This window comes from Osmia lignaria, chromosome 10 (assembly GCF_051020975.1).
Source record: "Osmia lignaria lignaria isolate PbOS001 chromosome 10, iyOsmLign1, whole genome shotgun sequence".
Classification (NCBI taxonomy): domain Eukaryota; kingdom Metazoa; phylum Arthropoda; class Insecta; order Hymenoptera; family Megachilidae; genus Osmia; species Osmia lignaria.
This window is the reverse complement of record NC_135041.1, coordinates 4,003,624-4,029,986: the sequence shown is the minus strand read 5'-3', so window position 1 is coordinate 4,029,986 and position 26,363 is coordinate 4,003,624. Positions and strand designations below refer to the sequence as shown.

Here is a 26,363-nt window from a genome sequence, read left to right as displayed (position 1 = left end):
GACAATCTACCCTCCCCTCTTCATCCCGTCATCTTCATCCCCATCCTTGTGAAACTCCGAAAGTAAAAGTCCGAAATCCCGTACACAACTTTAAATTAAGGCAGTTCGTTTTACTCGCGTTTCGCGTTCTTACCAACCTGGCCACTTGGCGCTGCGTTCTTTGCGAGGGTGGACACGCATGAAAAATAAAAAAGAACGACAAGTGGTCGTCCAAAGGTCTGCTCTTTAACTTTCCCCATCGCGCTTTTTATTTCTCGAAATGAAAAATGCTTTTCCCTCTCGTCGTTGGTCGTACACCAGAATATAACTACCCGGCGATTAATTTACACGAGGTTTAAACTGTCCCTCTTGCGTTTGCACAAACGCATTCCGTGTGAACTAAGCTTTTTATTTTTCCAAGTTTTTATTTCCTGTTCGTATAATGCAGTATGATGTGAGTCGTACAACTAAAGACACTACAGATACTAAGTAATGTCTTATAAAGTAAATGAACAATAAAAGTACGTCTTAAATAGAACTGCTTCTTTTCGCACAGTATCAGCGTTGAGATTAGATGTCCGGTTTCATTGGATATAAGATGGACTTGATTTACAAAAAATCTTATTTAAAAACATAATTAAAATTATCCGAATATCTATACAAGGTTTCCATACGAATACGTTTCTTGTAAAATAGCATTACATACTGCAACACTGGTAAATACAGAGGAGTAATACTTAACTATCGGACAGCGGACCACGGAGAGAACCCCAATTTTAATTTATTTAATCATGTATTCCATATTATTTTCATTTTCCAAATTTTACAATATTCTTTTAAAAATTATTCTCCCAATATATGAAACTCTTTCGTTTAAAAATGATACATTTATCTTTAAATTAATATCCTTTGTATATGGTTTGTAGTTTTAGGTCTCAATATATCGATACTCCGTTGTTCAAGCGTGAAGAAGCCTTTGCAATATTAAAAATATTGTGAAAAGAGAAAAGGATGAAAATTGAAGACTTTTTTTTATTCAAAAATTGAGACTTTTAAAAAATATATAAATAATCAGAGAAATTAATTATGCAACAACTACAATGCAATTTTCTGAAATGTATAACTTTCTATCTTTCCAAACTTTGCAATTTTCTAAATTATAAGTAACAGAATTTAATAAAGTTACTCGTATCCTGAAACGTGTATGTAGTATGAAACACAATACTTGGAGGTACACATAGTGCTACTATAACGGCTACTATACATATAATAACAGAAGAGTGAATCAATGTCGGTCCCTGCAATCCTTGCAAAACATATTCGAGAAAGAAAGTTTTGCAATGACGGCGTCAAACAAATTACTAGTGGTAACAGGTAGGGTAACAGCTTATTCGCTATCGCTAACAACTTATCACCTGAAATGTATTTACATACCATAAACTTCAACTCTAGCGTCGCATGAGTTGATTTTACGATGGGTCGAGGCAAGAAGCGTCATTCGAATACATATTTATAGCATCTCGAATCTTGCTTTCACTAAAAACAATAAGAATAACGTTCCACTCAGTTGAACGGAATCAAGGTTAACCTGTATCCGTCTTAAACTTTCCATTTAGGTGAAAAACCTGTTATTAGAAATAATGTACGCAAAGTGCTTGTGTTCTTTTTTTATATCATTTGTTCATTTGTTTTTACCTTCTTAATATCGTGATAATATTAACTCTAATTTTGTTTATTTCTGTTGGTTTCCGACAATATTTTTTTAAATTTTCGAAATTATTAATTTCTTAATAATGTCATCACTTGCCTTATTTATTCACATTCTTGAAGGTTATGTTAGGCTTTCTCTAAGTTCCTCCAGCATCCTCGCAAGATGGAAGATACTTCCCTCTATCTTTCTATTTAACTGGAAGCTTACACTATACCCGAGTGTACTGTGCCTAACTTTGTAATTGAAAGTTTCAAGACCTCAAAACTGGACTCGTCAAGTACTAGTCAATAGAACTAGACACAATTGTCCAATAGAATTCACAAAAAGCAATCAGAACTGCTTTAATAAACGCAAGCTTGAAATGTACTTTTCAAGATTAAAATTGACAAAGATACATTTCTTGAGAAGTGAAAGAAATTCCATTGAACGGTTAGACTGTTTTCGTTCGAACTGAGATGTGTGTTCGATTTCCGCCAATGTGAAAGCAGCTTTCCAATAGTTTCGCATGGCAGTTTCGTTTAAAGTTTTTCGTCTAATCCGTTGGAGTGCGTCGTCTGAAAGGACCTACCGTCTTCTCCGCAAATCCAAGGAGAACTTTAAGCAATACGGGGCACAAAGAGGATAAAACAAAATTTCGGGTGGACGCAAAAAAGGCTAAGGGAAGAAAAACGTGAAGAAAAACGAAAGCTACGTATACTTCTTAGCACGTAGATCTCTGGTATGATATGTACGGACTAAAATTCAGATACATCTCACTTTTTTAAGTAATCGAAAAATCATCGGTACATTTAGGAAGATTAAAATTTGTATCTCATCTTTGAATATTAACATTTCTCAATGGATCAAATATGATCAAAATTTTTTGAAGATATACTTTTCAAAATAAAAGAACATTTATTGAAAAAAAATTTTTGTTTGTCTCTTCTGAGTAAGTGTACTTTCTTAACAGTTTTAGTTTGGGTGACATCATCAGACGCCCCACTTAGCATATCTACAGAATTTCAGTAAAAAGTATTGACCAACTTTCCAGCTTGAAACCCTAAGCTTGAACCAGCAATTTAAGGATTTACAGTGTTCTAAGGACCTATTCAATGGTAAAAATTTTGTTACTTGGTTTCTCGAGTTAAAAGTATTTAAAGCGGGCGCAAATCAGGTAATAGAATAGATGAAAATTATGATTTTTCGCGGTCAAACGTACGTTTTAAAACTGCGAGTCATATCGATCATTGCTACAAGAGGGAGAACGAATGGAGGGCGATCGTTCACAAGGCCGGTGCACAGCTGGAGTTGGAGAGCATCGATCTCCGAAATCGGCCAGGAGACACGGCTGGGGCCGCAGAACTGACAAATAACTCCAGAGTGATTTCTATGGATCTGTATGGGGAGGTTTTCAGACAGCCTCGACGGCGAACTTTGCCGGCGGGTCTTTCTTCTAGATGAAAGGGGGCGAGAGACGCCGGTTGTACCTCGAACGTCGTTCTACTTAAGGACGATTAATAGCGGCTCGTGATTAATGATGGAGTGTACTTGGGCGCAACGAGTGCTATAAGATCGATCAACATATTGCCGGGGAACAGCAAACGGATCCTGCGAGTAATTTCCATACAACAAGGTACACATTCCGCTGATATTCAAGGAACAGCTTTTCAAAGAGCTTTACACTTCCAGCACCCGTGAAGTTCGACGTTGTTACGTTATCATAATGAAGAGTTTAAGATGTTTCACGCTTAAGTAAATTTGTAACATACTAAATGACCTCATTATTCGACACGTAAAGCCGAGTATCCACCTGTATCCAACGCCCGTATCGTATCACCGTTCCGAACCCTTTTGAATAGGCAGACGTTGCCTCGTTGCATGCCACGGCGTGCTACGGCTCGGACAATATTTCTTCGTTTCTTGATAGAAACGGTTCGGCAATAGGACTGGGCCACTACAGGCGAGGAGTTTCGTTTTGCTGCGTGCCGTTCCAAAGGAACGGAGGCAACGGACCCATCCGAAAAATTTGTCGATTCTTTGCCGTTGCATCGAAGGAAAGGTTTATGCATTTGCACTTGACATAGCGTTTCGTGCCGTCACTTAGGTTTCAATTTATTTGAAATCTTGCAGTATTATTGGATTCATTTCAAAATCGATGAAATTATTTATGAACTTAATCTAATTTAATTTAGACAAATTTTATCGTCTAAATATATTTAAACAGATCAATTATCTTCGGTGATACGCTGTACATAAAAGAGCAATGTTAATAAGAACCTCTGTGATTATTGAAAAAGGACAATGTTAATTTTCCAGAGATTTTTCCGTTGCCGAGTATCGAAAGTTCTATTGGGCTGTGATACGGAGATGAAGGAACGGGCCGATCCGAAAATTGTCGGTTTCTTGCTGTTCAAAGGATAGGTTCGGAGACCACTTGAAACGTAAAAACAACATACCCAGGCGAAGGCCCGAAATGCTATGTCAAGTGGAAACATGACACTTGAGGCTCGAGATAATATGATCTGGAATCGGATATATCAGTGAGATAATACTAATGCAATGACTGAACTTTGTTATTTTTCATTTTTTTCTTATAAAACTTTTACCAAGATATTTGTGACGTTTTTCTGATTAAAATGATACCAAACACGATATGGTTAGGACAATTACAATAAAGAAACAGTGTTGTATACCAAGTCAATTCACTATCATACTTAAATAGTCCGGCTTCCTCACCATCTTATCTTATTTCAATAGCCCGGTTTTCTCATCGTATTTTAGCAACAAACATCCCAAATCTTTCCTTCTAATGACTCAACCGAACTACTCAGCTCCGAACCTTGACCCCCTGACTCCTGACCTCATCCCTTACCGACCACTAGACATAAAGTAACTCCCACTTTCCTATTTTTCCAATTCTATAAAATACCCGACACGTTTTCCTCCGTGCTCAGATTTTGCCGAACAGTTTTAGAAGTAGAGTCTACGCTCGACCGACGAATATTGTATCCAATAAAACTTCATCTGTATTTCATTTGTTTATTTAAATAAACTACCTGTGTGAAATACAACAACAGCATGCAGGAAATCGAAACTTCTCGCCTATAGGAGTTTCTTTCAAGAAACGAAGAAATATTGTCCGAGCCGTAGCACGCCGTGGCATGCAACGAGGCAACGTCTGCCTATTCAAAAGGGTTCGGAACGGTAATACGATACGGGCGTTTGATACAGGTGGATACTCGGCTTAAGAATGTGATCACTTATAACTGCGTATCTATCATACAGTGTTATGTTATTAAATATTAAATTTTATATTGAATGAAATAAAATACTTATAATGGATTTTCAGGAAAGTTTACATAAAGTTATACATGTTGTTAAAAATTATATATATTTTTAATATTATAATTATTGTAAGTATAAATAAGAATGCAATTTTGTGCGTACTTACAATAATAATATCTCTTGTTTTATGAGGTATAGTCGATGCAGAAACATAGCACAGCGATATGTACATTGCACTTATAGGACTGTAAGCAATAAACGCAAAAATTCTCTTTAATATTTGAAAATATTTATTTTCCGAATTTATTTCTCAACTGAATATTATAGAAAATTTTTAGACCCTTAGCTGGCACATTTCACTAGAATAACATTGCTGGCACAATGGGACGATTAAGACCCCAACCACTAAAATATTTCATGCGAAGAAGCTATTCATTATTTTAACTTGAAAAAATTTCTGGATAATCTTTGAAAGATGTTTTAACATATTTCATAGCTAATTCTAGTAAAATTAGATACTGAATATGAAAAAATCGTAGAAAAATCGAAAAAGTGAGTTTTCACAAAAAAATCATAACATTTTCAAATTTTCATATAAAGAGTTGAAATTTCAGCTGGATACTCTTGATATTAAACACTTTAAAGGAAAGAATAGTACAAAAGTTGTGGTTTCAAAAAAGGTATTTATTTGGAGAATTGAAGGAACGAATTTTCGCCAAAAGTGGCTTAAATTGAAGCTGAATTATCTGGGGTCGTTTCGTACCCCACAGTGTCAGCTAAGGGTTAATCAAGTATGAACAAAACAGACGTCATTTACAGGTGAATAAGATTTATAACTGCACTATATTTCTGCAGCGATTCTAACAAAAAAGAATAAAATTTGTATAGTACACATCACAATTGGTATAATACAAGGAACGAATTGCAAGTAGCGTTTTATTCTTTTTCGATTGACAAGGGATATCGGTAGAATGCGTACTATCGTCAATCGTGTGAATAACATCGGACTCGATTGTTACGTATACACAAAATACAGAATTGGCATAGGGGGGAATGACACGTCGCGGTTTAATACGATTTAGAATTCCATCGCGGAGCCCATTTAAAACTGTCAAGCGTGAAATTCAGAAACGAAGTTCCGGAAAACGTCACAATTTTCGAGTAGCTGAAACGCGAAATGTGATTTAACCCCGCCGAGAGATCGAAACTTTCCGAAGCTATCTCGTGTCCACCGCTTGCATAAATAACGCGACGCAATACACCGTTTATTTTGGGGTGGGGGGGTTGCCACCGGGACCGTGGTTCCGAAGAGGGGCGGGGGTGAGGACGGTTGGGTAGAGGGGTAAACTTCCGGTCTCTCGGGTGGAGTGCTCCGGGAAGCAATAAAACCTCCGTTCGCCGCGTGTTTCACGTACTTTCCAACTAATGTCTCGTACTTGCTCGCTCGTTTTTTTTGTTTCTTTTTTTTCTTCTTTTGCCAGTGACGAATGGCCAGTAGCATAAAAGGAAATAAAGGAGAAATGGGATGAAAGAGACATTTTTGTTTTAGACAAGATAACAAAGTAACTACAGAATGATTCTAGTTTTATGATCTAAGGATTTTATGTAACATGTTTGGAAAACCACTGAAAACATCCAATTAGATACTCTGTAACGTTCTAACTCGAGTTTAGGTCCTTTTCAACCAGTTTCATTATACAAATTTAAATTTTGTAAAAGAAAAAAGAAAAAATCACTTTTAAATTTAAAGGAATTAATCGTCAAAGATAATCAATTTTTTTTAAAAGGGCCTAAACCTGGCCTAAACATTCTTCCATTTACAAGGAGAAGGCAAGTTCTTCGGGTCTCAGATTTAGTTGAAACTTCGTACAGTTATACAAGATCTCGTTCTCCTGTTTACGATTATGTACCATTGTAGGCGTAGATATTCAATAATTTTTTAAATATTTGTTTGAAGTTTCATTATACAGAGAAATATGAATTTAGTTAAAGATTTTGACAAAAAGTGATTTGGCGAAGTGGTAACGTATCTGACGCGTATCTACACAGAAGAGGCCAAGGGTTGAAATCTTCTTCTCCTGGTGTGTAATTTTTTTTTCGATTTATTTACTCCAATTAATTGGATTTCAAATATATATGCAATGATACTATTCATGACAAACAAAAAATGAAAATTATATGCAAAAGTAATATAATAAATAATTAAATCAAAGCATACTTTAGGATGGACATTAACAACAAAACAAGCAGATGTGCGTGCAATAAAACTACATTTATTAGATGTGGAAATGTTTTCGTTATTTATGTTACAATTATTTAACATATATATATTTTTACGATTATGTTTTGTTTTCAGGCACAGTCAACGAAATGGTGCTTTGATTTAATTATTTATTATATTACTTTTGCACACAATTTTTATTTTTTGTTTGTCATGAATAGTATTATTGCATATATATTTGAAATCCAATTAATTGGAGTAAATAAATCGAAAAAAAAAAATTACACACCAGGAGAGGATTTGAACCCTTGCCTCTTCTGTGTACGCGTCACATACGTTACCAATTCACCAAATCAGTTTTTGCCAAAATATTTAACTAAATATATATTTCTCCGTATAATGAAACTTCAAACAAATATCTAAAAATATAATAGTATATACTCGTAAACAGAAGATCGAAATCTATAAGTGTACGAAATTTCAACTAAATCTGATACCCGAAAAGCTTGCCTTCTCCTTGTTAGGCGTTCCCATGGAGAATGACGATGTAGGGCGTAAGGGCGCAGGGGAAGAGGCCTCATATAAGTACAATACATGTAAATATACATATATACACCTACCGCTTCCCATTACTTGCGTGTAAATGTTTACACGAGGAAATTGATATGATGAATTCATATTTATTTTTTATTCATATTTCTCAGTTATATACGAAATTGTATAATATTTTATACATAAAAATTATATGATTCTGTTCTTAAATTACTTTTAATATTAATAATACTTTCTGTAGCTATTTGAAAGCTAAATCAATAATGAAACATGCAAGAGACGTTTTTTCTACAAACAGTCGAAGCAAGAGTGGAGTATTTTGGGTGATTGTGAAACCAGTTAAACCTTGCATGCCCTTATACGTCGTATAAGTCGCCTTTGAACGCACAGAAATAGGATTCTAGTTAAGCTCACCGCTTCCATACCAAGGTTTCCATAGCTTTCCGCGTTTCCTACGAGCATTGAAGCTCTTACCAAGAATCCTTGCCGATGACTTTTACGTCTGACCTTTGCTAGCGTCTTACCGATCTCCCTTTATTCTTTCTCCGCCTCTTTTCGCTCAACCCTCTGTCGGTCAGCTCGAACACGCTCGCGCAAAAACCATCAGCCGGAGACTTAATCTGACTTACGGGCACGAACCTTTCCGAGCAAGGAATTTTTTGCGAACAAAGAAATACGACATTGGCTTTCATGTTACACAAACTAGCCTGCTTCTGGAGATTCCTAGAAAAACGCCTTTAATTCCTAATTGAAATAAGTATCTTAATATCTTGCAATTGAAAACTTTCATACAAAAACCGGATAAATTTATTTTTCAGTAAAATTATACAGTATCGAGCACGAGTAGGCTTGCCTCAAGAAAATGGTATTGCAGGGAAAGCAGAAACTCCCAAAACCTTAATTTTAAGGATATTATGAATGAAAGAAATTTATATTATAAACTTACAGATCTTGAAATGATTTAATATGATCTTTGGAAAGAAAATATGACTACCTACAGATCAACAGATCTATTTCTGAGTTATACTTCACTTCATTATCTACCTATTAGTGGATCAGTGATACTATAAAAGGACATTTACAAACATAGGAAAAATCATTGAAAAAGCAGATGCTAAAAAAAAAGTTGACAATAGAGCTTAAAAATCAGTTTTTTCATTTCTATAATTGTTTACACTTTTAGTTTCTAATGAATATTCAGACCTTTAGGTCGTTTGTTAATTTTCAATATTTTGGTGCAAGAACCAGATAAGTTAAATGTTGAAGAGGATTTACTAAATTATTTAATAGACACATTTTTCAAAAATGTAAAAAGTATCATTTCTTATGTCATTTATCACACTAATATCTTCATAAATCCAAAATATTAATGTGATTGTTTAAACAAATCATATTTAATTTCGTTTTAACCAGTGTTTCACAACTTTCAATATTTGAACTTGCCAGGGTTTGTTTTTTTCCTGATTATTAATTTAACTAAATTTGTAGTATCAGTTATAATAAAACATGCCGTTAAAGAAATACAAGCTTGCATAACATTTGTAACCGAAACCATTTATTCTCTTTTTTTTTCGATCGAGTTTTTTAACATAACAATAGCATAGATTTCAATGGAAACTGAATGAAAGGATATTTTTCAAAATGTAAAATTACGTAACAAGCAGACCTTAACTTGATGCTTGTACAGGAACATAGGAGAAACACACAACGATGAATGCTGGCGGGTTCTATTGTTAACCGGGATAAAACAACGCTATAGCTTAATTAACTTAAAATACATGTAACCGGCAATGTTTTATTCCCCGCAAAATGGACTCGTGGCTTGCGTATTACAATATTTATCTTCTCCGCGACGCTGTTTGGTCAGTGCCTACGTCTACAACCGTGTCGCAGTTGCTGTTTTAATCGCTTGCCCTTCGGTTTTCATTCGCAGCCGAACAAAATCGATTTTCTGCCAACGTTTAAACAACCCCTTCGAGTTCGCCACTGCATGAAATCACTTCACTGATCGAAAATGATCCAAGTTTGGAAATTACGGTATTTCAACCGAAGTACTTTCTGATACTGCTGGTAACGATCTCGGTTTTACAAATGGAAAGCCGTCATTGAGTAACCTTTATGATAGTACTCAAGTTTGGATCATTTTGACCCATAACCATAATGTTATTAGGTGTATGTAGCCTCGAAGGCTGAATTGTATAACAAAATATAAAACGGTGGGGGTTGTTTTAATTGGACGACCGTATTAGCAATAATAATTTTTACAAATGAAATCAATGGTTCAATTTCGGAAACCAAGTTTTAGGCAATTATTTATTTCGATTAAACGAATGAGATATTTTTACTTTTCTAACTTGTATTTTTGGGAAAAATGAATTGTATCTACTTGAAGACAAAAATAAATTACCTAATTTTCTCCTTTAAATACAATAATTATTCCTAAACTTTTTTTACATCTACATAAATAAAAAAAATGATTAAAGATAGTAGATATAAACGAGACACTTTGTATACATTAGTGGTAAATATTTATTACAATAAACTCTCGTTATATTGTCGCGGTCAGGGGTATAGGGGCGGAAAATTTTTCAAGCTTTCAAATTTTCAATTGAAGGGAGAAAGGGCGATAAAATTGTAAAATTTTCGTAAAATATGATGGTGCAAAGTGGCACTAGTATACTTGAAAATCCGTGTGAAATCAAATCGCTCATGTGACGATATAACGATAACCTATTCTACATGGATTAACATTCCACAAATATGGCCTCAACAAAAACAATAACTCGGTATTTTTTCAAAGTTTCGTATCAGTTTAAGTACACTAACTGTTCCGTTATTATATTAGACATACATATAATTAACTACAAGTAATATAGGATAAATCAACTGATCTCCTACAAAATAAGATATATCTTATACTACTGCTTCTACTACATTAATATTATTACTTTTTTTCCAATTTCAATTTCTATAAGTGCCTGTCATGCATTTCACTAAAATAATTATGAACAATTAATAAATATCTACTCCACATTTATTGAAAATAAAATCGTTTGCTCTTATAACATATTACACTGGTGCAAAAGTATATGCGATTATTGTTATTTTAATATTTGATGCTTATTTTTAAAGAAACTTTTATTCAACTCATAATTCATAGAATATATATTTTATACATTTAAATGTATAGAATTTATTTTATTAATTTATGCTAATAAGTCTGTTTTTACTGTATGCTGTTTACTTTAAGAGAGACCTTCAGGTCCTTTGGACTCGGCTTGCCCTAGTATTAATGAATTTCACTCTAATCTAAGATATACTATTTAAAAATTGATGAGTAAGAACCGTACTTAACTATTTTTCTAGCAACCGAATAAGAATCAAAGTATATCATTACTCTAAAATCTACAGTTTAAATATTTTTTCCTGATTTATGCTCCAGATACGTACTCTAACGAACCATAATATTGACAATTAAGAATCAGCCTGTTTCCAATCAAAAGTGCGGATAAATGGAACGACCCTCTAGCGAGACATTAATTCACCATTACGTCAAGGTAATCAAGTTAAATTTTCCCAGTGGCAAAGGAATTTCAACCCGCCGCCTACCATCAATTTTGCAGCTGCACGTGACGTTTACAATTCGTCTAGATTAATTGTTCCGAAAGTTCTCAGGATTTCTGCATTTCATGCAATCAATGACTCGTGGCAATATCATACCATTTTGGAACCTTCCCATTAAATATGCTATCGAACAAAAAATTTATACTTTTGAAAGTAACGTTAAAAGTCAATATTGTTTTAGAATCCATTTGATTAACTAGACGTTTTGTATTGCATATAAATTAATTTGTTTCGTTGCATCAATTGATATTGATATGAACACATACATTTTTTTACTTATTGAAAAAATTGACTATTAAAATTGAAATTGACTGGTTTTAAGATTGCACTATTAAATAATATTAATAGTAATAAAGATAAACTTGAACAGGAAATGATAAAAATGATGATAATAATCAGTATTGATAATATTACTGCTATCTTCGTTAATACTAATAATATTAATAGAATAACAATAATAATGATTCGAGTATAAGAAAAATAATAAGTGAAAATAATGTTAGTAATAACAGTAAAAAAATAAATTTTAACAATAGTAATATCTAATAATGCTAAGAATGCCGAATAGTGATAACGGTAAATACAGTAGGTATAAGAATAGTAAATAGTAATAATAGTAATAGTACCATACTGATAATAAGAATAAATAATATAGAAAACAATAATGATTTCAATGATAAATGGTTAAAATGTATATAATGTTTAAAAAATCAATCACTCTGTTTTTTATAATAGAGAAATTTTTCACTGAAAGAAAAGAACAAGAAACATTATTATCCGAATAGTTTGCAGCAACACAATTCGTTTTCATCATTTCATAATGTATCTAAACGACGAAAGATTGAAAAAGGGAAAATTGGCAACCTTAAAATCGAACGCGATAATTCAATTTCCATTGCCAGATGCGAGCAAAACGTGGATAATTAATGAGACATTCGGATAAAGCCGACCGGGGCTGTAAGCAATTTTCTCTACTCTAAACAGTAACCAATAATTGATTTATGAACGAGCCAGCAGTTGCATCACGTTTCCTGAATAAAGCCCTGTGTTTCTCTACTCGACCCAGAAACTTTCCAGCAAGTGATGCGGTAGCGAAGAACAATTACAAAACTATCGTTATACTTTTATGATGACAGAATATTTCCTTCCTTTTCCCGGCAGGAACTAAATATTTCTCCACTTCGTTAATATCTTCCCATCGCCATTCGTGAGTTTCCTATCTCGATGTTTTATACCCACTTTACGACATTACGATTGTTGTCATAAAATATTATAGCCATTAACGTTTAAGGTGGTTATAAAATATTTAAATTAATATTAACGTATAAAATATTTATAAAATACGGTAATATAAAAATTGCATTTGCAAGAAGTGTGTTTAAGTATAGACAGGGCCAGATTAAGATTTCTGGAACCCTCGACTATTAAACCTTCGAGGGATTCCCTCGGCTAATAAACTTGGTTAGAGATTTACAATTTATTCTAAATAAAATGAAGTAACATTTGACAACATGTTACAACATGAAGACAACAGTAAAACAATTTCATTTAATATTTTCTGATATAATAAATAGAAGGCTTATAATGAGACCCCCTGCAAAATTGAGTTCGCCTCTATAGCCCATTTTAGATCTTCCTTTAATCCGACGCTGAGTATACATAAAAATTACATGTAATGCATTGTACGTCTTATAAGATACATTGTAGTATTAGACGTATTAATTACATACTCATTTCGAATTTTTAGAAAGAAATTATAAACTTTCAAAAAAGATGTAAAAAGATTGTTCTATACAATTTGTTATATTTAAAAATATAATTAATTATTGTTATTGAAAATACTGGTCTCACTTCTGGCTTACACAATATATCTACAGGATTAATTTTTTCTGGAACTTATCTTATTTAAAGGATTTAGTCTTTTTGTTACCTATAACACCATATAAACAGATACATACATGGTGTATAAAATTATACATAGCAGGGACGACACGTACATAGGAACTGCGGAACTACAACACCTCCAATATTTCTCGATATATAAATATTTCTCCATATTTAATTTCTTTCTTAATTTTTACGTATGTATATTTCGAAAGTCTTAGCACCCCAACGATTTTAAACCACAAGCCGTCACTGATATATGTATAGGTAAGTAGATCACTTCATAATAAATATGTACATACACTTACATATAACAATTTTCTACATTTATTACAAATAATATAACAATTAATTCATTTATCCCCCTAACCTGACCCAAATTCCCTCAAATAAGAAATTTAAAGATTCTTTGAAACGAAATGAATTTATAATGGAATATCGATAACGAAACCTTAATAATCCTAATTATTCAAATCTAGAGCGTCTCAATCTTTTTTTACTTTAACTAATTTCGGAAAATAATTGGAAACTGACCCAACAGAAGCGTTCGTCACCGGAAATACCGAATATTAAAAATTTATTGCACCTATTAAGGAATTTTCAAATTTGATGAAAAACTCTTTAACAGTACATGTAATTTTATTAATTTAAAAAAAAATTTATATCCAGTTGGTTTCCTTACGTACTATAACATCTCTCATAACTAAGCAAATGTTTTTGAAAAGGTCAATGAGAAACAGCAGAAGTTGAAAAATATTAGTTGAAAGAAGAGTGAAGGTAGGAAATGGTAAAAACATAGTGGCAGTAACTGGCATCGGACCTTTGGGATTTATGATAGACATGCGTCGAACAGCATGAACCTATGATAATTAATCGTATATGGACACACGAGTACGCAGATACAACTCGACGTAAGAGTCCAAGGGACACGGCGGCAGTCCTCTTCGATCAATAGCTCGAGAAAGGGCAGTGGAAGCGTGAGCGACGACCACTGCTGTTTAGGCATCGATCCTTCTGTGTGCTACCTATACGAGTACTTACATTGAGTCAAAAATGTACCTTGTACAATATTTGTGTTAGTACCTTGCGCTTGTATTAGTAGAGAAATACAGGCCTTTTTAAGTACTGAAGTCAAGTATTCTTTCAGACGGTTTAACAATATTATATCTAATTATAAGAATGAATTCTTTCCGATTTTTTAATATAGGTAATCAAAGCCTTATTTAAGAGGAATGAAAACAATTCATTTAACAAAATACTCTCCATTATTAGCATTAACCTTGTGCCATTATATATCTAACAGTTTGCGAATACCGTTAGTTGAAGTTATTCCAAGGGGATAAAATCGGCTTTTGAAAAAAAAATTTTTTTTAAATTATTAGTGTTTTAGTGTATAACGTTTTTATACTAACTATAAGTAATTGATAAATCCTTTATCAGACGATAATGTTCAAAAGGAACAAGTTTTGTCTGAAAACTTTTTTTTTATCTCTTGTAGTTTACAAATTCTAATACAAAATTTAAAAACAGCAATTTTCACGGATCGATTTTACCTCCTTAAAGTGAATTTAGGCAATAAAAAGATTACACCATATATAGTACTACATATTCCCCAAATTTTATAATTTTTTGAATTTTCCGGTTGAGGATCTTCCCTTATCAGATCGTTCTTAAAAATGTACAAACATGTAAAGAAATACGTGAGTCACTATATTTTTTGTATATTTCTAGTTATTACCTATCGTTAATGAAAAGGACTAACGAAGAAGAGGAATGTCAGAAAGCGCGGAAATGAAACGGGGGCAACGCGATTCATCATCAACGAGGGTTCTGAAATCATTCGATCAGTCCAGCTAGGGCAGTGGAATTATTTTATTCTGGAATTATGTGCATGGTGCACAACTGCACCGAAGGCTGCTTTAATCTCGCTGTACAATCGTGTCGCAACGTTTTATCGCCCTTCCTGCCATCGTAAATGCCGTCCATTTTCCCTGCTCTTTCTCTCTTTCCACATTCATTCGCACTTGTCATACAGACCAGTTTTAACGCCAACAGTGCCGCAAAAGTTCCGGTACCTCCGTTCATCATTTTTGTTTTTTTCCCCTCACCGATTGTGAAAACCGATTTTTTTCGGTTTTGTTACGAACATGCAACCTTTAAATCGATAAAAATCTTATCGATAAGGACTCGCGATCGTGAGAGACTTTGATAACGACGCGTGTTGTTCGATACTCGATTTCAATGGTTCTTCATGGCATCGATTTGTTGAAATAACGAGCCCGTTAGAGAAATTAAGATATATGTACAGTAATAGCTGGATATATGCAACAAAAGTTTGGCTGGATATATGCAACATCGCTATCCCCTCCACTTGGGGGGATCCCCCTAAGCCGAACCGAGCCGCTCGGCGAGGAAACCGTGTAATATGATCCGACCGTAATATCGGTGTGACTAATACTAATTGAACGATCAAACTTTTTTATTTTTAACTTTTTCTTAATGAAACTTTTACTAACGCATTTGTGAGATTTTTCTGATTAAAATGGTATCAAACACGATATGATTTGAATTATATTTATTTATTAAAATAATAATAAAACTGTACATATGTATAAGGCAGGCCGTACACCAAAGATACATCAAACACGCAACATGCAACATGCAACACGTCGCATGTTGTGTACGAACGTAGAATAGGTATCGCGGCACGGTACAAACGATTTGTACGGACGCAGAATCGACACCAAGACCGGATATATGCAACGTTTAAATGCCCATAATCGACACCAAGACCGGATATATGCAACGATTAAATGCCCATAATCGACACCTCGGCTGGATATATGCAACATTAAATGCCCAGAATCGACACCTCGGCTGGATATATGCAACATTAAATGCCCAGAATCGACACCTCGGCTGGATATATGCAACGTTTAAATGCCCAGAATCGACACCTCGGCTGGATATATGCAACGTTTGAAACCCGAGCCGACACCGCAACCGGTTTTCATTTCCAATCCTCATTTGCTTTTTGCCATCTTTTAACATCAATTTTAGTAAGTAATTATAATTCAAACTATATCGTGTTTGGTATCATTTTAATCAGAAAAATTTCATCAATGCGTTAGTAAAAGTTTCAGTAAAAAAAAGTCAAAAATAAAAAAGTTTTATAGTTGAATTAGTATTAGTCACACCGATACGTTTCGGCTCTTTCCTTTGTTCATCGGACCTCTCTCTTTCCACCACTGTCTGTCCTTTTCTACGTTCACGCTTGGCTACTCGTCGCATGTAACCCGAGATTAGACACCTCGACTGGATATATGCAACGTCTGGGTCCCAATGTTTGTTGCATATATATCCAGCTTTTACTGTAGAGGGTGTTTCACACACCTACATATGCCACATCAATGTTTTAATTCTTTGAGGGAGGAAATTTTAAACAATAAAAAACTCCATGTTGCACAGAAATTTTATTCTTATAAAATTTAACAAATTAGGTTTATTTTAATTGATAGAGAAATAAAATTACACAACATTTGTAAAAAATTAAAAAAACATTTAATTAATTAATTAATTAAATGGAACACAAACAGCCCCACCGTGCTATATGACTTTATGAATGGTATTGATTAAAACACATTGGTGAACTCAGTGAACTGTTGAAGTAGGTGGGTCTCAATATGAACCTATGTGTCAAGTAATTTTAATTTTTCAAAGTGGTATAAAAAACATCCCCCATGCATATTTAAGTACAAAATGGTGGGAAATTTTTAACTTCACTATGCTTCAAAGAGTTAAAACGCTAGAAGATAAAAAAACATCCATTTGCGGTGAAAGTCATCGACGATCGGCATCGCAAATAATAAAAAGAGAAAACAATAGAAAAATAGGTGAAAGTAAAGAAACAGAACCGCCTCCTAAAGATAATCATATTTCTACAAATACTACCAACATATTTATAGTCTTTATGTCCTTAGTATAATAAATCTTCAAAAATGGCGGAGTTATCTCTTGGGGTCAGTTTCAGAAATCGGTACAAACGAACCCCTTGGGGTACAAACGAAAGTGAAGGTGATACGAACGGGTATAAACGTTTCTTTTTTTTATGGCGTTGAGAGAAATAAAAAATGTTAATTAAAAAAATAATATTAAATGCTACAAATATTATTTGTTTATAATTTGCTTTCCATGTCTTAATAACTTATCCAAAATTCTAAAGTTCCCTAATATAAAATAATAAATACTATATTATGCAACATAAACATTTTGGTAATAATATCTTTGAACTTATTAGCTCAATAGCTGTATTAATCATCGAAGACCACGAATATAGCGCCGAACGTGTTGAGGAAAATTTTTATTCTTAGAATGTTCTTTTATATATATTTTATTATATAACTACACTTAGAATATTAGAAAAAGATACAAATATATATATATATATATATATATACATATATAAGTAAGTTTTTAGGATAGTAATAAAATGAACCATATTTGTGTATTATAAGAAAAATGAAGAATGGATCCTTAATCGATTACACTTATTAAACGCAGGGGAAGCGATAACACGCAGTAATCCATCTTGTCACTAACGTACCAAAAAAAAAGAAACTAAAGAAACGGAAATCATGAGCGCCATCTGCAAGGCTTATCTTTAAATTTACTTAAATCTAACATTTACTAACTCAATTTTTTCCTGAAGAATGTACTAGGCGGTGGCACGATTAAAAATAGACGCTGCGAGACAATTCAATTGTGTCCGATTATCAAGAACAGTGTAGTTAATAGAAGTGCGACAAGATTAAAGTATCCCATGCTACGCGGCGGACTAATGAAAATTCGGCTCGTTATTCAATATTTCGACACATTCAATTGCCGGAATGAAAAAAAGAATCACGTAATTAAATTAACGCGGCTTTCGTTCAACGTGCTCGTGATTCAATCGAAACACATGTTTAATCAACGCGTAGGCACACACGGTTCAGCAAATGGTAGGATGATCTTAAAATGAAGAAATACCAGAAGGCATTTTCTTTTATCAGAAAAATATTTATGACAATATTTTTAATGAATTCTTTAATAGATTTATTTTTTTTTATTTCAAATAATTAATTTTATCATTATATTATTTATCAATAAAAGAATTTCCGTTTTTTAGTTGCTTCGAATCTAAATAATTATATTTAATGAATAATAAATTATTCTTGATAATAGAGAAATCAGTGTTGAATATACACCTGGCTTTAAATTGGAAATGAATAAATAATGAAAAATTAATTAATACAATAGCTCTATAAATAAATCTTCTATGTATTTTAAAACGTATTTCTGTAGCTAAGTTATATCTACAATTGTTAATTAATGTGAAATGGCCATCATAAAATTTAAAATTCTTATAAAGAAAATTCAAAAATATTGTAATTAAATTTAACAATATATCACATTTAAAAAGCATCAAATTCAAAGTTTAAAGCAAATATTTCCGCAACAACTACATCTCTATAAAAAACTTAGTGAAACTTACACATACATTATAAATTGCATTCCTTATTGCACCCAAGTATTCAGTTTGCGGATACTGCACCGTTGTATCGGTTTATCGACTATCTCTGTACAGTTGTTTAACAGTCACCACAAGGGTAGGTGATTCATGAATACATAAAGCGAGGTTATTACCGTTTGAACACTTACCTCTATGACTTCCGGTGATCTTGTCCCGCAAGATGTTTATCTGATGTACACGGCCGAACTCTTCGAAAAGTTTCCTTAGGTCGTTCTCGTCCATGTCATGTGGCACCTGACCCACGAACATTTTTATGTTGTCAGGATCCGGCTGTTCCACACTATTATTGTTCATTATGCTAAAACATACCAAGAAAATTTTATGAAAAATCGAGTTTTGTTAAATTATAATAAATCATGTAAAATATTTATAGAATATTGTGTGCTAATGATTAGAATTAAGACAGAAATATTTACTATGGAAACATAAATCTATAAATATGTATTTTATTGAAATGATAGGAAACAAAATTTATTTTTTAATTAGATAATGTCTTGAAATAGTATTTTTCAATTGTATTATTTCGTTGAGTATTTTCTGGCTAAATTTGTAATAAAGAAATAACGAAATAGTTATTATTTTAAGATAATCAATATTTTCTATATTTTCAAATACCATTACTAAACATAACAAACCAAAATACTATTTCAAATATCAATATTTAATTTTAATTTAAAATAAAATTTACCTAGATTTAATTGACAATAATGAAGAATATTTCAATGATCGAACTATTTTCATTTTTTTTTTATCTTCCTTTTAATATCTCAATAGAATTATAAATTTTTATAAACTTTTGTAGATACAAAAAATTCAAGTTATAGAGGTTGTACGTTTTTAAAACACTACAACGAAAATATAATTGTCTGGACGCGTAATCATCCACTTCAAAGGTCTCCCCTTTAACGATATTATTGGTATTACACACGCGTAGAACGTGCTCTTGAAAGCATGATACATACTTATAAAGTCGTTGGATTAACAAACATTTTCATCTAGCCAAGCGTACTCGAAATCGGCTTCCCACGATATCCGTTTTAAGAGCTGTGTGCGCTCACGCGCAGATCTCATTACGAGGACGATGAAAAAGCTTAAGCGTTCGATCTGACAAGGAGATGCTACGAGGTGCTAACTCGACTTTCGAATGAGCTCTAGTGCATTCGAAAGGGGAGGTCAATAGTACAAATCGTGTTAAGGGTTTTGGGTGTATGGGCCTTACTTTTTGAGAAAATTGCATAAATATTTATGCATTTTTTCAGCTGTACTATAAATACAATGAATAGTTGAATATCAGTATGAAGCAAATTAGCCGAGCAGGTTAAGTGCCCGTGCAGCTATTGTTTTGTAATCCATGCAAGCTCGGTTCAAGACAGCATTCTGATAATTTTTTTTTTTTCTTTTAAGATTATTCTATTTATGAATTGATTTTTTTCATTCTTTGCAGCAATAAAAAACGATTTATTACTTGGTATTATATCTGTATGTAGTTATTATGTTATGTGTTATAAAATTCTGTCATAAAACTACATACAGATATAATACCAAGTAATAAATCGTTTTTTATTGCTGCAAAGAATGAAAAAAATCAATTCATAAATAGAATAATCTTAAAAGAAAAAAAAAAAAATTATCAGAATGCTGTCTTGAACCGAGCTTGCATGGATTACAAAATAATAGCTGCACGGGCACTTAACCTGCTCGGCTAATTTGCTTCATACTGATATTCAACTATTCATTGTATTTATAGTACAGCTGAAAAAATGCATAAATATTTATGTAATTTTCTCAAAAAGTAAGGCCCATACACCCAAAACCCTTAACACGATTTGTACTATTGACCTCCCCTTTCGAATGCACTAGAGCCCATTCGAAAGTCGAGTTAGCACTTCGTAGCATCTCCTTGTGAGTACAGTGACACGAAATGAAAAAAGAAATTCAAGCAAATGTGTCGTATCTGTATCATGTCTCTGCTTTTGTATTTAGCGACGAACTCGTAACGAGTCGAATCATCGTTTCATCTCCAATTATTATTTCTAGTACCACGAGTGGTACGCTGAATAACACCCCGGGAAACTGAATAGAGTAGACAGGGATAGGAATTAACAAGTTGAATATTTTTCAATTTAAAAATAAAGCAATTTTGTGCAAATCAATTATTTGTCGAAATGTTTGAACGATGAATAGTGTTAAGAGTAAATAGTTTACAACTGTTATTAGTTATTTTGTACTATTGGTTAAGCTTTATTTTGGGACAAATAAAATTATTGACTTTTTTATATATTTTAATAGCATTCGACGAGAAAACTTCAAAAGTACAAGTTTTGAGTCTAAGAATCCATGTGTTCAAAAGTTGTATGTATCTAAAATCATGTATGTAAAACTGAACGTCTTCAGCGTACTTTTGAGGTTAATTTGACACTACATTGATTTCTATCTATAATCTGATTGGTCCGCGGAGACAAGAACCTAACCTAACCTACCACGTACAAGACACATTGAGACAAGTTCTTCTCTATTGCTCGGTAATAGTGAAGATTTCTCTGAGTGAGATCAAACGTGATTGATATTTTCGCTTCCAGTCAAAAATAATGAGTCCGAAAGTCCAAAAATAGATTTTCAGGAGATCTTTCAATGCTGATTTCATAACTGGTATTCTTCTTATTCTAAAACGAAGTTTTTTTCTTTAAACTTTTTGATTTTTTATCATTTTAACCGGTCCAGACCGGAAGTCGAAATACTCGTCATTTTGAAGATTTTTTTATACTTATTCTAAATATCATATTCATTTTGAGATCTGACATGGTCAGTATTTTTCCTTTCGGTTTTGTATCACTTTCGGTTAGAACGGGAAATCTATGGCTTCATACTATGAGGAACATATGTAATAGCGAAAACCGTTTCTGTTTATCTTTTACCATTTTTGCTCCTCAGAAAAATAGAAAGCTGACGATAGAAAGAACGTCACACATACATGGCTTCAACTGCGTAACCTCGAGATACTGGCGGAATGGGGATACGCTCTCCGCCGCTCGGTTCGGTTCACGCTCCGCTTCGAGCTCGCCGCCAAGATCCGGAGCGCTCCGGAGCGCTTCGACTCCGTTTACTACTAGTTGGCCATGCCTGTGACTTACAGGCATCGATTTCGTTCATTGGACGAATTATGGATAGAAGTTAGTGTGGTGTCAAAATAACCTATCAAAATACGTTAAAAACGCTTAGCTTTAGATATACGTAACTTTTGAACAGGTAAATTCCTCAAGTTAAATCTTATAATTTCTCATTTTTTGTTGTTGAATACTATAAGAATACATGTAAAAAAGTTAATAACTTCATGTGCCCCAATGTAACATTTAGCCGTATTATTTGAAATAACCAAATATTTAGTAAATAAGTCATTTGTAAATAATTTGTTTTTCAAATAAGATTTTGAAATGTATTTAAAAAAAATGTTATTATTATTTTATTTGGCTGTTGCGAAGTAATAGGGAGATAATGAAGATTTTAAGAGGGATATCCGGAAAACGTTAATGTTTAGAGAGTAAATCGTTAATTAACAGTGGCGTCGATTGAATAATAGCCGCATAGTGGGCACCAAAGCCAAAGGCTAAACCGCGAAAAACAAAATTACCGAAGCTTCGATGTCGCGGTGTTCTGGCCATTATACCGAACGATACCAGATAATGAACACAAACAGGAAACAAAATTATCAACGCCTCTGTCGTTTCAACTTTATCTCATTAATTATTATGCACTTAACGTTGCAACAGAGTGGCGCAGCTGGCGTGCTTCGGCGAGCAACTTTTGACTTCCCTAGTTGCATGCTCCGCGACCGAAGATGACTTTTAAACTTTGGAGATTTATAGTCGCGGCCTGGGAGCGAGACAAGAAAGACCTGGCCGAGACAGCAAGTTTGAGGGGGTGGCAAGAGACTTTGTCGGTGTCAAACCAACGAACCGACTCACTATTTTAACGACGAACTTTATACAAGCACGATTTTACAGCGCAACAAACTGTCGCATCTTTCGCTTCGTAGGAAACATCAGAGTAATGTCACAAGCCTAATACCTACATGCTTGATAAACAAAATTTTTTCTACCTAAATATCGTGATAATGTAAAGTCCAAATTTTTTCGTTCCTGTTCATTCCCAGCAACGTCTCTTGAAATTTGAGGGAACTTTAAAGAAAAAAATTTTTAATTTCTTAAAAGGGAAATCAATTGACCTTTCAGATCCCCTCTAGCTGCGTTACTATTGAATACAATGTTTTATTTTTAACATTTCTGAAAAGTTTCAAACAGCTCAGAAATTTTGTATGAACAAATTATAATTATTATCTAGAATAGAGCAAGTCCTTTAGTTTTATAGCAAATTCTCGTTATATTGCCGCGGATCGTGCTTAAGGGGCCGACAATTTGTCAAGCTTCCAAGCTCTTATTTGGAGAACGGAGAGGAGATAGAAATGTATTAGATATCTTTATAGTTTACGATATTGGAAGAGCAACACTAGTACTCAAAATTTGAAATTTCCTGTGGAGGTCAAATCGCTAATATGGCAAGATAATAAGAGTCTATTGTATTAAAAATGTGAAATGTCCAGTGCGGCCTGACACTTTGCGATTGTAAGAAATATTTAATTCTATTCAGATTATACTAACTACCGAATATTTTTCTATTTATTCCAATAATTTATGGGTAAAAAGGGAAGGACTCTCCCCCCAACCTTAACATCCGGAGCCATGTATTTATTGGAAAAACCGCATATAGAAAATAATGTAAAAAAAAGGTCCTAATTTATTCCAATCTTGCTTATCTCTTAATAACCAATATACTTTTAATTTGAAACATAGTTGTTTGTGGTCAGGCGGTTGTATTAAAACGCTGTCCATGTGGTGAGCTACAGTTTTCCTACCGCAAGCTCAAACGAAGCGATTGGAATGATACATCAGGCGGAAAATTATGAGAAACATGGTCAGACAGCGGACAAGATAATCCGTTTGTACGAAATTGAGGGTTCCTAGAAGCGGGTTCCCGCGAGGACGATTTCAAACGCATATAATCCGAACGAAGTTACCGCATGTCCGGCGAAAATGGCGCATAAGTTTTAAAAGCGTCTGGGTACAAGAGGACCCCGGCTAAATAGGTACACCAACGAGGTAATTAAACATAGCGCGGTCTTTTGCTGTGGCACACGTTTGAACGGGATAAATTTATTCTCCTCCTCGTTCCCAGAATGTGATCAGTCTGCGTAAAATTCGACGTTAACCCTCCCGGGACCAAGCACCCATCCCTGGGACTCGGATTAATTTGATACTGGCCATAAAAGTAGATGAAATGTACATTTTACAGGGGCAAATATTTATTCTGCTACACACGCTGATGCCTAAGTGTTTACGCAAACATGAAACTGGATGGCTGTTGTTAAGTAATGAATACAGCGGCCCGTATTAATATTCGAATATCATGATATTTAAATAGTTATTGCTTGATATCTTCATTTATAATTATGTTAGATAAACAAAATCTCATATTTTCAATTTTATGGATATTTGATAAAAAAAATGTTTAATTTGCTTTCATAAGGAAATATTATGTTATTTCATCAAATATTTTCTTTAAAAACAAATTAATTTAATAGAAATTAATCTTTACTTTCAATTTGCACCACTGATATGTGGATTTCTTTGAGATACTATACCGTAATATCTATTTTCTTTCAAAATTCAAAATGTCATCTATTTTGAAAATCTTTACCTGTACGTAATCAAATATTATCAAGGTATCCGAAAAACTAATCTTTTGTATTGTGAGATTATATAAAATAAAATTAGCTATGGACGCAATAGGTGCAAATATACGAGGTACAGCAGACTCACAGGGGAGTTCCATTTTAAATTTGAAGGTCTCTTTAACACAGTGACATTGTACATCTAAAAATAATCTTACTCATTAGCTACTGCATTAATAGAGCTAAAATATTAAAAAATGTCATGGTGTGAAATATTTAAGTTACTATAGTAATGTATGTACATTTATTTAATTCTGTAACCAGTTTAAAGTGGAATACTGATCATATAATGTGTGATAAATATATCTTAATATACATATAATAGAAATTAACTTAAGATCCTTGTCTTATTTAACATTTACATACGCTCGTGATGAAATCAGGCTACCTCAGGAAAAATGATATCCCGGGTTCCTATCTTTCTCCGGTCACCCGTCCTTTTCCGTAGGCACTGCCGCGGAAAATGACAATGTAGAGAAGAGATCCCATATGCTTGCGACCTTCTCACCACTTGCGTATAAACGTTTACACAGGAAAATTTGAATTAATATTTACTTTGTTATTCGTTAGCTCTCAGTTATAAATTAAAAATTATATTATTTTGTTTCTAGACTTTTTAAATATTAATATTGTCAAAATTAAAATTTTGAGAATTCTAACTTCTCCTATATCGCCCTTCTTCTTAGGAAATACTGATTTGATTGCAAGTATACACTAATGAAAGTTAAATTTTGAATTTTTGATATAGCATCCAAGAAAAAAAATTGTACCCCAAATTGTGGTGGGTCGGAAAAGGTGACATCAAATTGTATATAATTTTCTCATGAATATTCATATTATTCTTGAAAACTGATTTTGCTTATAAAATGATAGAATTCAACATTCTCAACAATCAACATCTCATGCAAATATTTTTATACATAGTATGTTAGTAAAATGCACCTAATTTTAAACGATAACAGTTTATACGTCTATAATACGATCATTTACATTAAATTACGATTCCAATCACTACTGCGAAAGGAAGAAGAAGAAGAAGAAGAAGCAGTGCAAGGTAGAAAGCTTTATCAACGATTAATTCCAGCTTCGTAAATCGAGAATATTCAGTGTATCGGAACGTTGCAGATAATCGTCCATAGGATAGTTGGTGCTGTCCGATTCGGTATGCGAGCAGAAAAAGAGTTCGGTAATTTCACGAAACGATAGGAGAAAGTTAATATTAGCCGATGAGGTTTAAAGCGATTTTCCAGCCGGTCGGTTCTTCTCATCTCGATGTATAGAGCACGAGACAAGGGAGGAGGGTAGAGTCAGTTGAAGAGGAAAGAGCAGCCGTTACAATACCATGCGGTTCCCTAGGGAGACTTCACCGTTCGAGGGAGCCTGGTTATCCTCTTTTGAAATCACGGAAGCGGGAGTAGGTTAACTAATCAGAGATTGGAGTAGGTTAACTAAACACAAGGCGTCTGACGCGAGAGAATCGAGCCGTTGCGTTGGCTTTCTTCGATCAATCCTTCCTCTAGAGGTTAGTCGTACATCAACCACTGACAATGTTCAGACATTCATAGTGTAGAAATGGATAACAAATTTCCCAAGTCGACTCAATATTAATCCAACTGAGGTCTTCAATTAAAGGGCTAGGCACGAGAATAATCAGTCAGCTTCAGCTTTAGGTAAAAATCAACTTCTCTCGTGAAAAATTCTAATTAACTTTGAACTATGTATTGTTAAAAATAAGAAAACAATAAAATGGTTTTTGAAATTTAGTCAGTTGATT

The 26,363-nt window shown here is 33.5% G+C and overlaps 1 protein-coding gene across 18 annotated transcripts in view; it reads right to left on the bottom strand.

Moving 5' to 3' along the window:
• Positions 1–26,363, bottom strand: part of LOC117611675 (CUGBP Elav-like family member 1-A) — a 770,692-nt gene that overhangs the window by 269,820 nt on the left and 474,509 nt on the right. For all 18 annotated transcript variants that reach the window (XM_076690507.1, XM_076690520.1, XM_076690504.1 and 15 more), the window contains one exon: positions 18,933–19,102. In XM_076690507.1, the coding sequence (XP_076546622.1) occupies positions 18,933–19,102 (170 nt within the window). The remainder of the gene's footprint in view (positions 1–18,932; positions 19,103–26,363) is intronic.